Source organism: Sminthopsis crassicaudata, chromosome 3, assembly GCF_048593235.1.
Source record: "Sminthopsis crassicaudata isolate SCR6 chromosome 3, ASM4859323v1, whole genome shotgun sequence".
Taxonomy (NCBI): Eukaryota; Metazoa; Chordata; class Mammalia; order Dasyuromorphia; family Dasyuridae; genus Sminthopsis; species Sminthopsis crassicaudata.
In genome coordinates, this window is record NC_133619.1 from 29,373,166 (window position 1) to 29,385,350 (window position 12,185).

At 35.6% G+C, this 12,185-nt stretch overlaps 1 protein-coding gene across 3 annotated transcripts in view; it reads left to right on the forward strand.

Moving 5' to 3' along the window:
* Positions 1–10,211: 10,211 nt before the first annotated feature.
* TMEM212 (transmembrane protein 212) overlaps positions 10,212–12,185 on the forward strand; it is a 36,791-nt gene continuing 34,817 nt past the window's right edge. Inside the window, exon 1 of one of the 3 annotated variants that reach the window (XM_074298193.1) lies at positions 10,212–10,500. In XM_074298193.1, coding sequence (XP_074154294.1) covers positions 10,342–10,500 — 159 coding nt within the window. In that variant the 5' untranslated portion in view covers positions 10,212–10,341. The remainder of the gene's footprint in view (positions 10,501–12,185) is intronic. The other 2 variants (XM_074298194.1, XM_074298195.1) reach the window with 2 other exon arrangements.

The window sequence follows — 12,185 nt, forward strand, 5'->3', positions numbered from 1 at the left end:
CTTCCCCTCACCCCTTCCCCCAGATGGCAGGTTGACCAATACATGTTAAATATGTTAAAGTATAAGGTAAATTCAATATATGTACACATTCTAAACAGTTATTTTGCTGCACAAAAGGAATCAGACTTTGAAATAGTCTACAATTAGCCTGTGAAGGAAATAAAAAATGCAGGCGGACAAAAATAGAGGGATTGAGAATTCTGTGTAGTGGTTCATAGTCATTTCCCAGAGTTCTCTCGCTGGGTGTAGCTGGTTCAGTTCATTACTATTCTATTGGAACTGATTTGGTTCATCTCATGGTTGAAGGGGGCCATGTCCATCAGAATTGATCATCATATAGTATTGTTGTTGAAGTGTATAATGATCTCCTAGTCCTGCTCATTTTCCTCAGCATCAGTTCATATAAGTCTCTCCAGGCCTTTCTGAAATCACCCCCAGAACTTTCTTTATGGAAGAACTAAACAGGATAAGGACACATGGATGGGTTGCAATCAACACCTTGGGAAGGATTACCTGTATCAGTGAGATCAGAGGTCGCACTGGGAGAGGCAGTATAATAAAGAAGATTTGAATTCTAGTCCCATCTCACCCACTAAGTGATCATAGACAAAACTTTTAATCTCCTCAAGCTTCTGTTTCCTTATATGTAAAATAGGAATAATAACACCAGAGTCCCTACACCAAAAGGTTGTCAGAGGGAACAAATGAGATAGCGTAAAGCAATTGTGAAAGTATGAGCTCTTTTTCATCCAAACTGAACTCCCCCTAAATCTGAAGTTGATTTTCAACCGTACTAATGTGCTATGATTTGTCCAGCACACAGCACATGTTAGTAACAGTTTTATCATGAGAAACAGTAGAGTTCTGTTAAGACAAGACTGAGAGGCATATTTTACTCTATCCCCCCTCCCATAGGACCGTGTCTATGGCCCTCCTGAGAGCTAACACTGAGAGCCACTTAGAAAGACCGTATTCATCAGCTTGAAACATAATCAGTGCGTATCCAACTTTTTCCAGGGCATCAATACACTCAATGTTCCACAGAGAGATTAGACTGGATGACTCCACCAGTGTAGACTTTGAATTAAAAGGCAAAGAACCAATCTAGAGCAAATCTTTCTTTGTTATAAAATAATAATCATGAGGAAAAGAGATGGAACAAAATTATAATTATTATACTATATTTATCCAATCCACACAATTTCTATGCCCAGGAGAATTCTACGCATTCTACATTAGGGAATATACTGCTTTACCAAGAAAGAGGCTTTTCACATAGGGATCACTTAATAAATATCTACTAGGTTAAATCAGAGCATCTAAATGTTGCAGTGGTTAAAGTACCAATCCTGGAGTCAGAAGTTCAAATACTTCCCTTGACATTAGTGAGTTGTAATGTTGGACAGGTCATATAACTTCTATCTGCCTCAGTTTCCTCATTGGTCAAAAGGCAATAGTAATAAAACCCCCAATCCCCCCCCCCCCAGGTTGTTATAAGGATTAAATGAGAATATTTGTAAAGTGCTTAGCACAATGCCTGGTACTAATATGTGCTTATAATTGATAGTTATTATTATTGCTATTATTATTAAATTAAAAATAAATTATTAAATTATAAAATATTAAGTAAATTATAAAATGAAATATAATAATTATTAAATTGACTAAAAGAAATGTAAGACCTGACCCTGGTTATTAGGGCTGGGGAGGAGCAAGAAGCCAAAATGAAAAGAGATCACTATTTGTCTGACTCAGTCTAATTCTCCAAAATTTCTGCCTTTTTATTGTTATTCCTTGTATTTCCCACCTCTGTCCAGGATTAAATTTTAGGCATGGTCATGGATAGGGTCCACCATGCCTCCTCTGGAATTAGCTGTTTTCACTGGTCTGTTGGCTCACTCATTTAATTCTCTAGGCCCTGGGCAAATCTGTAACTTTTCTCTGACACTGGTCTGCAAAAATAGTCATACTTCAGATCTTGGGACTAAAATTCTCTTGAGCACAATCAAGATGAGAAAGCAAAAAATAATAGGGAAGAATGGTACAAGGAGTAGAAGAAAGTGCTTAATTTAATTCCTCAAGAATATATTATTCTTGAATTCTTGAACACCCATTATGTGGCAAGCACCTTGATTGGTGACAAAATAAAATAGTTCTTGGCTTCTATTGGTAGGGAAGAAAGACTTATTTTTTTTATTAAAGCTTTTTATTTACAAAGCAAATGCATGGGTAATTTTTCAACATTGACCCTTGCAAAGCCTTCTGTTCCAAATTTTCTCCTCCTTCCCCCCTCCCCGCTCTCTCCTCTAGATGGCAGATAGTCCAATATATGTAAAATATATTAAAATATATATTAAATCCAATATATGTATACATATTTATATAGTTATCTTGCTGCACAAGAAAAATCAAATCAAAAAAGAGAAAAAACTGAGAAAGAAAACAAAATGCAAGCAGACAACAATAGAGAGAGTGAGAATGCTATTTTGTGTTCTACACTCAATTCCCACGGACCTCTCTCTGAGTATAGATGGCTCTCTTCATCACTGAACAATTGGAACTCATTGTTGAAGAGAGCCACGTCCATCAGAATTGATCATGTATAGTCTTGTTGCCATGTATAATCATCAGGGAAGAAAGACTTGTACTTAACCAGCTTAGTCTCATCATAGCAATGCCACAGGCTAGCTGTATGATCATAGACAAGTCACTTTTCCAGGCCTTGGCCTTCTGGTCTGTATATAAGGTTTGTTTAGATATCTCTAGAGTTTTTAGATTTGACACAAAACATTTCAAAGTTATCTTATCATATTTTATAAAATGCAAACCCTAAGATCTCTCACTCTACTATGCATTCATCATTACTTATTGCTATAAAATAAAAAAATATTATTTGAAAAAGATACAACAATTTTGTCACCCAATAATCAGTATTTTATATCCATCTCCATTGGTGGAAACTTTAGAAATCCCAAAGGTTAGTGCAATGTATGTCTCTCTAATAAAGTTATAGTGTGCACAAGGGAAGTAATTGTCCCTACATCCTCTGCCCTGGTTAGATATATGGGGAGCCACATTTTAGGAAAGACATTAACAGTCAGTATGATATTAGTCAGTATTGTAAAAAGACCTCAAGACCATGTTAGATGAGAATTAGTTGAAAGAGCTGACCTGGAGAAGAGAGAATTCAAGGGAACAAAACAAATGTATTCAAATTTAGGAAAAACATGTTATGTGAGAGAGGAATGGGACTTATTCTTCTTGCTTAACTTGAAAAGTAATAGTTGGACATTTCAAAGAAGGAAACTTAGAATCAATGAAAAGAAAAAAAAAACTTCCTTACAAAGAAAGTCTTTCAAAAGTAAAATGGGATGCCTGCAGAGACAACTGCCCAGAAGTAGGGGTATGTTGGAACCAGTTTGCTCTCCAATTATTCAATGTTCAATGTGAGTATTTACACCTTGGAAATTGGCAAATGCCAATAAATCAGGATCAGATGTATCATTTAGTTGATTAGCCTTAAAATGGTGGAGAAAATGTTAATAATGCAGATTAGCTTTAATAATGTGTCCTGCAAACTTTTTTTGGAGATGCAGTTGTTGAACATTTACCAGCACATTACTGGATGGAGGACTTCAACAAAGACTGAAATGACCACCCTTTATAAGGAGTGTTTGTTGTGGTAGAAGCTTCTGTCCCAGTAAAGGTTAGACTAGAAAGATGATTTCTAAAGGTTCTCCCAGAACTAGCATGTGTGTAGACGTGTTTCTCACAGTAATAAAAATCACCTTCCTAGTCCTGGATATCATACAAAGCAAATGGGAAAAGGATGTGCAATTTCTTTAGTGTGAAGGAATTCCAGCATGGAAACTCCTTCCACTATGCAGGTGTTCTGGACCCACAGGAATTAAATGGCTTATGTAAGATTCCAAAACTAGCAAGTGTCAGAGGCAGTATTTAAAAAAAAAATTAATTAATTAGCCGAGGAACTTGGGGTTAAGTGACTTTCCCAGGATTACACAGCTAGGAAGTGTTAGAGGGCAGATTTGAACTCAGATCCTCATGGCTTGAGGGCTAGTGCTCTTCTCTACACCATACCATTGCACCACAGAGACAGAGTTTTTAATCTAGATCTTTCTGACTTGAAGCCCAGAATTCTATCAACTAAGTCATGTTACTTCTATAGCCTTGCTTCTACAACTAATGTTTTTTAAGTACCATATCACATGTTGAGTTTATAATCCACTCCAAATATCCAGCTTTTTTTTTTTAGACAAATTGCTGTTTGATCCAAATTACTCCATCTTACATTTGCAAAGTTGATTTTATAAAACAACAACTGTATAAGACTTTGCATTTGACTCTATTAAATTTCATATTAGATTCAGTCCAATATTGTAGCCTTTTTGGCCACAGCTTAGTTCTTTTGATTGTTGGTAGATATGATTCCAGGACCTATGATCTTTTATTGTAGCTGCTGATAAATCTCATGCAATTCTAATTGTAGCTCCAGTATATGTGAATTGTTTTTTTCTTGTTTCTTGTGAAATTTTCTCTTTGATCTGGAGATTTCAAAATTTGGCAATAATATTCCTATGTGTTTTCTACAAAGGATCTCTTTGAGATGGTGATGGGTGGATTTTTCTATTTCTACTTTCCCTTCATGTCAAAGTTCTCTTTTTGGTCACAATTTTCTGATAATTCAATTATTCTTATGTTTCTCTTCTTGATCTGTTCTCCAGATCTGTTGTTTAGAAAAACATGTTGTTTAGATAAGATGTTTCACATTCTGTTCTATTTTCTCATTCTTTATAATATTTTGTTATCTCATAGCTTCACTAGCTTCTCCTTGTGCAATTCTAATTTTCAAAGAATTATTTTCATCTTTGAGATTCTGTATCTCTTTTCTAATTGGTTAACTTTTTCATGAGCTTCTTATTTCTCTTGAATGGTTTTCTTTTTTTTTTTTTTCTTTATTAGTTTTTTCTCAATATGTCTCATTTGATTTTAAAATTCTTTTTTGAGTTCTTCTAAGAATTCGCTTTGGGTATTTAACATTACTCTTCGGGATAGAAAAAAATTTTTAATAAAATGTTTTTTTCTGAAGATGAATCCTGGTTCCCTGTTCCAATAATGTTTCAATGATGAGGTTATTTTTTCTTTGTCGATTCATTTATTTTTGAATAGGAGATATTACTTAGGAGATATTACTATAAGCACCTCTAACTCTGGGATTGGGGATCATGCCTCAAGTTTTCATTCAGCTCTCCACTCTGAGCAGGAACCCCAAACCAAGAACTCCACCCTCCTGAAAGTGCCTACAGCCCACAGTGTCCCTATCTCATTGCTTCTGCACTCACATTTGCTGGTTCCTTTTCTCCCAGGGCCACATCTTTGCAGCACAATTGAGCCCTGCATTCCCAATCAGTCAAGGTTCCCTCAATTTTCTTCAGACTCAAACCCTAATTTAGCAACAGTCCAGGAGGTGAAAGTCTTTGTGGTTCCTGTTGAGACTCCAGCCACATCAGCTAGCCTGAAGGATCCCCATTTGGTCTTTGGTGTTTGTATTTCACACAGGTTAATGTCGGCCCAGGGTCTTTCTTCAGATTTTGTCAGGTTGTATCAGGAGGACCACTGTTTTGCCCTAAGTCTTTTTGGTTTCTTAATAATCTATGCTGTTTTGAGGCACAAATTTGTTCTATTTATAGGGAAAATCTGGAGAGCTTGAAATTTACCAATTTATTCTGCCATCTTCCCAGAATCCAGCTGGCTAAGTGGACTTTTTCTAACTTTTTTATGTCATTTAACTATTATTTGAAAAAAAATTCTTATGTATTTTTGTAAATTCCCTATGTATTTTGGATATGACATTTATAAGAAAAAATTGCTACTAAGGTTTTTCTTATTAACTATTTTCTTTCTAATGTTAACTCCATTGATTTTGTTTGCACAAAACTTTCAGTTTTACATAATTAAAATTTTTCATTTTATCTTCCATGAACATCTTTTTTATTGTTTGATCAAATATCTCTAAGACTCTATAGTTATGAAAGATATTTTTTTTCATTTAAAGGTGTATGTATGTGCGTACACATCTGTGAATGTATATGTGTGTATATGTAATTATCTTTCATATATACTACCCTTACTCTTAGTAGTAAATATAATAGATGTCCTTGGTTTATGAAGCACTATATTGCTATTTCAATTGCTTCTAGATCCTGTAAACCTGATCTGTTCTAACAATTCACTTTTCTATTTATAACCCATACCAAAAAGTTTTGATAATTATTGCTTTGTAGCATGTTTTATGATCTAGTAAAGCTAGGTTTCCTTCCTTCTTCTTCCTCCACAATTGATTTTCATTATTTCCTTTGAGGTTCTTGACATTTTATTCTTGTAGATGAATTTTGTCTTTATTTTATCTAGCTCTACAAAGTAACTTTTTGGTGATTTGATTGGTATGAGAATGAATCTTTAAATTAATTTAGATCAGATTGTAAGTTTTATTATATAGGTTATTGCAAAAGTCTCAATGTGATTTTAAACTCTAATAGCAGATTCTAGCAACAACAATTAATATCTCTTCAATTATTTAATTTTTCCTTTTGTTTGTAAGAACGGTTGACAGTTATATTCTCGTGATAGCTCTGTGTGTGTCTCCCTGCTCTCACCTTTTCTGTTACCTTAGAGGCAATATCAGCCTCCCAGACTCTCAGGCTCATAGCGTAGAACCCATCCTGGACTCTCATTATCTTCTTCATTGCTATGTCTATTTCCTCATTTTTTTCTTATTATTTATAAAACTGTATGAAATAATAGTGGTGAGAAATTATATCCTTGCTTTGTCCTCTCATTTTACTGGAAAGGCCCCCTGGAATTTCTTCATTACAGATAATCCTAATTCCTCTTTTACATAGCTGTTCTTCATCCCTTTAAGTAAAAATCCATTGTTTACTAAGCTCTTTGATTTAAAAAAATATATATAAGTATAGTATTTTCTCAAAAGGTTTTTTTGCATCTATGGATATAATCATGTGATATTACTGATTTTGTTATTTTTAGTCTATTGTATCTAAATTTTCTTACTATTGGAACAACTCTTATTATAAACCATTCCTTATATAAACCAATCTGGTTACATCATTCAAGCTTTAGAGTATATTATTGTAATCTCTTTGCTAATATGTTATTCATTATTAGGCATATTGGTCCACAGTTTTCTTTTTATACTTTATTTCTCTCTGGTGCTGTATTTTCTGAATCTATATTTCCATATTTATCTCATAGAAAAATTTGTTTTTCTACCTCATATTCCCATTTTTGCAAACAGTTTATGTAATATTGAAACTAATTATTCTTTTTCATATTTGATAATAAAACTTGATCACAGGTTTAAAAAAATTTCCTTGGAGTTTTCTTTTTGCCTTCTTAAATTATTTTTCCAAGATCAGGTGAAAGTCTTCTTCCTCATCTTGAATAACTAACTGCACATTGATACATACACAATCTTTTTACTCAAGGCAAAATGAGATAAATAATTGTAAATCATTTACCAAACTTCCTGGACCATAGAAGGCACTTAATAAATACTTGCTGTCTTATCTTTCTCCCAAAGAACACCAAAGATGGGAACTTATCATGGAGATGATTTGTGAAAAGAACATTAACAGAGTAGGGGGAACGTATTCCCTTCAGTGTCTCTTTAAAAGTGGACTTCATTCTTAAGATGGATATTTTATACTACCAATAATGAGGAAGCTATTCATTCACTCAGTTATTCAAGAAGCAAGGAACTAGGTATGCTCAGCCTGAGTAAAAGGAGACTTACATAGGCATGAAAACTATATTCAAGTATTTGAAGATGCATCAGGTTCGTCCTTTTTAGCCCTAGAGGGCTGAAACAGTGGCCAAGGGGCATGGCTTTGTTCCCAGGACAAATTTCCTCACAATTTGAGCTGCCAAAATTAGAATGGGATGTTTAGGGAAGTTGATAGGATTCTCCTCCTTAAAGGTCTTCAAACTGAGACTATATAACCACAGCTCAGTTACATTGAAGTGGGAAATTCCTTATGTGTACTGGTCAGACTAAATAACCTTTAAAAGGTTTTTCTGACCCGGTATGATTGATTAAATTCTTAATTTGGATTTCACTTTATTTATGAATCATGGGTCTAGTTAAGAAAAAAAAAAGTAGTACTATTCTGGGTTTTTTGAATCGACTCCTTGAAGGCAGGAACTCCTCAGATATGTCTTTATGTGAAGTTGATTCAAAAAAGGGTACCAGTTACTTAGAAAGGACTTTTCATAAAGACCTATCTGAGAGTGTAGGAAGCAGTGAATGACCATAAATTGTATCTGGAATTGCGAGCATGAAGCACATCTTTATTTTCATAGGGATAATGGGAAGAAGGAGTATAAGTTTCCAGAGAGCTGGAGAAAAGTAGAGCAAGTGATACAAGATCTTCCTTTTCCCTTCCCCAGTTAGCCATATGGTAGCTTTTTATTTGGGGGGGGAGGGCAACTAGGTGGCACAGTGGATAGAGTGCCAGGCTTTACCTTCCTGAGTTCAAACTAGTTTGTGACCCTGGACAAATCATTTAATCCTGGTTTTTTTTTTTTCCATTTTGTTTTCATCTGTAAAATGAGCTGGAGAAGGAAATGGCAAACCACCCACAGTATCTTTGTCAAGAAAACCCTTAATGGAGTCAGACACAATGAAAACAAGTTTCCTATTTTAGCTGTCTTCTTCCAAACCAAGGACTAAGCTCCATTGTTTGACTTCATGTGTTATAAGTACCTTTAAGTTGACACTCAGGGACAAAGCTTCAGTCATCTAGCTCTAGTGAATGATTTCAGCCCATATTTCAGTGTCTTCATCTCCACATAAGTAGAATCTTACTTGAAAAGCTAGCAGATAATGACTTAAATGTTCAGAGGCTACAGCAGAGAAAACTGGAGTTTTGATCCAAAAATAGATTAAAAAAAAGACATATTTTCTTCAACAATAAAATCACGGCTTAGTGTCTTCCTTTCTCCTATATCTCTATTTCCTTCACTTGATAACTGGGCATAGAATAAAATTGGCTTAAAGAGAGGCCCATTACATGAATCACTATAGTTGGTTAAATTAAGGGAATTTTATAACATTTAGTGCTCAAGGATGAAACTTTCACATATTTTTTATAGAATAAATCCATTTTTAGAATGAATTTTCTTCTAATGAATCACCTTAAAAAGGTTTCTAGTGATGCAAAAATGGGGAGAGCCAATACAGTGGAGGAAAACTGTCCTGGCTTCAAGTTATTGTAGTTTGCAAAACATGAATGAACAGAAAATTGGACTGAGCTGCCTATTATATTCTGTTTTGTGGGAAACTATAAATGATGATTTATGAAGCACAAGGGATGTAGGGCTTTGTGAGGGGAAAAACAAACAGTGGAGTCAGCAAATCTTCCCATCTGATTAAGCCAGAAAGTGGTCAATGTCCAGACTAGGACAGAACAAAGTAAGGGAGGAGTCTCTCAAAATACCCACTAGTACATCTATCTCTTTTCTCTTTCTCCTCTCTTCTTGTTTCCTTACTTTTCTCTCCTCTTCTTTCTCTTTTCTCCTTTTCCCCTTCTTTTTCTCTCTGCCCTTTCCTCTTCCTCTCATTTCCTTTTTTCTTTTCTTCATCTCGATTCCCCTCTTTTCTTCCACTTTTAAAATTTCATTCCCCCTTCCCCTTTTTGCTTTCTTTGTTCCCCACTTCTGTTTTCCTTTATTCTTTCTCTAAGTCTTCCCTTCTCCTTTCTCTCCATTCTCTCCTTCTTCTTTCCTCCTTCAACCTCTCCCTTTTCTCTTCCCTTCTTCTTTTCTTTCTTTTTCTTTCCTCTCATCCTCTTTCTCATTTCTCTCTTCTCTCTCATTCTAGTCTCTCCTCCTCTTTTTTCTCTTCCTCTATTCTCTCCTCCTTTTCATCACTTCTCTGCTTCTCTCTCTCCCTCTTCCTTTCTGCTCTTTTTGTCATCTGTCTACTTCTCTTCCTGTCTCTTTCTCTTATGCTCCTCTCCTTTTTCTCCAGGTCTTCTCTTCATCTTCCTCCCTATTCATTTCTCTTTCCTCCTGTGTCTCCATCTGTCTTTCTTCACTCTCTCAGCCTTCCTCTCCTGTCATCAAACCAAAAACATATTAGAATCAGTTCAAGTCCTTTTTTCTTTATAAAGAATGTATTGTTCATTGCCCAAGAAGGCAGCAGCCTGAGTGCCATGGCTACAGCAACTAAGAGACATGTGTTTAAAGACACAACTCAAGCCATGCTTCAGTGAAACATTTTTGAGTTCCTAGACCCAAGTGAAAATGAGGAGCCCATTTCAGTGTGCCAGCCTGGTCCTTATCATGTTTGGAACACTGAGCATATTCTCTGGGATCTTTGCTTTCTTCCCAGTATTTTCCTACAAGACCTGGTTCACTGGATGGAGTACCCGGATCGCTTGTCCCATCTGGAATGGAGCTCTGGTAGGACTCGTATATATTAAATGTGATGAGGAGAAAGATGTCCACCTCCTGAAATCCTCTATAATGTCCATAGGATAAAATTTTAGTGAGTGCCACAACTGGAAATCATTGGCCAAAATTGGCTAAAATAGAAATACATCATTCTTGTAATTACTGGTCTAATTGGATAGTTTCATTTGGTTTTATGCAGTAAATAATGACTGATTATTCTGGTAAGTCTGAAAAGCTGTTTGATTTATTACATCTTTTTTTTTCTCCCCTAAACAGATGCTCTGAGATATTCTTGGAATTTATTTCCTGATATTTTAATTTTGAAAATATAAGCATAAACCATGTGAAAAAGTAATAAAAATAAAAGAGAGGAATGCACACTGGCACGGTCCCACTGAGCATAATTTCATTTTGACTGGATGACTTGACTTGACTTTGAAGGCACTGTGGGATTTTGCCATGATCTGAGGGGTGATGAGCAGTTGAAGGAATTGGGGATGTTTAAGCTGGAGAAGAGAAGATATGGGGGGATCATAATCATTGTCTTCTAGTATCTGAAAACTCTGAAAAATGGTTTAACCTTGCTCCAGACAGGAGAATGGGGAACAATGTGGAAAAGGAGACACATTTCAGATTGATATTCCATTTGTGAAGTGTTGAGATGGGGATTGTTTTCCAGGCATGGTTTGGTCCCTTCCAACTCTGTAATGCTGTTATTCTAATAGGACGCATATCACATTTCATTATGCTTCTGAGTCATAATATCAGAAACACTTAGCTGGGAGGAAGGAAGCCTGTTCATGGTCCCAATTGTGATTCTAACTAACTTTATCTTTTTGGCCAAGTCCCTTTGCTTCTTTGGACCTCAGTTCCTTTATCTATAAAACGGCATTTAATTTCATGATCTCTAATCATCTTTCTGGCAGCTAGGTGGTGCAGTGGATAGAGCACATGGCCTGAAGTCAGGAAACCCTGCATTCAAATATGGCTTAGTACCTGTGTGAACCTGATTAAGTTACTTACTGCTATTTGCCTCAGTTTCCTCATCTGTAAAATATAGAGGTTGGATTACATTGTCTATAATCATCTCACTTAAAACTAATTGATTTGAAAGTCATGACATTACCTTCCTGATGTTATGGTCTTCTTTGAGAATAAAGGACAAAAAACAATGTGAGTAGTAGTTGCTGCACCACTATGGATTAAATTAGCCAGTTTCAGTTGAGCAATGCTGCCCCTTCCTTCTTTCCTTTCTTTCCTTCCTTCCCTTCTTCCTTCTTTCCTTTCCTTTTTTTTTCTCCTTCCTTTTCTCCCTCTTTATTCTTTCTCTATCCACTCAGAGAATCATAATGGCAGGTGCGAATTTTGATCAGTGAAACCTCATAAGATATCTTGGGGCTTACAGGCTAGATTTCTTTTTTAAAGGACTATGCCTTCAACCCAAACCATTCTGACTCTAACTGATTAGCCAACAATAGGTCCCAACCCAAGCTTCATTGCTCTTTGTGGCTCTGATGGCTCAGAGTGAAAGCAAAGAGAAATTGTTTCTATTTTGACAAGAAACCCTGAAGATCTTCCCTTCCCAGATTGATTTTTTAACTAGATAAAAGAAACCATTCTTTGCCTCATTTCTTACCTAGCCTTAGTCACTGAGGGCATTGCCTCAATCAAACTGAGGTCTGTTAAAGACCTTA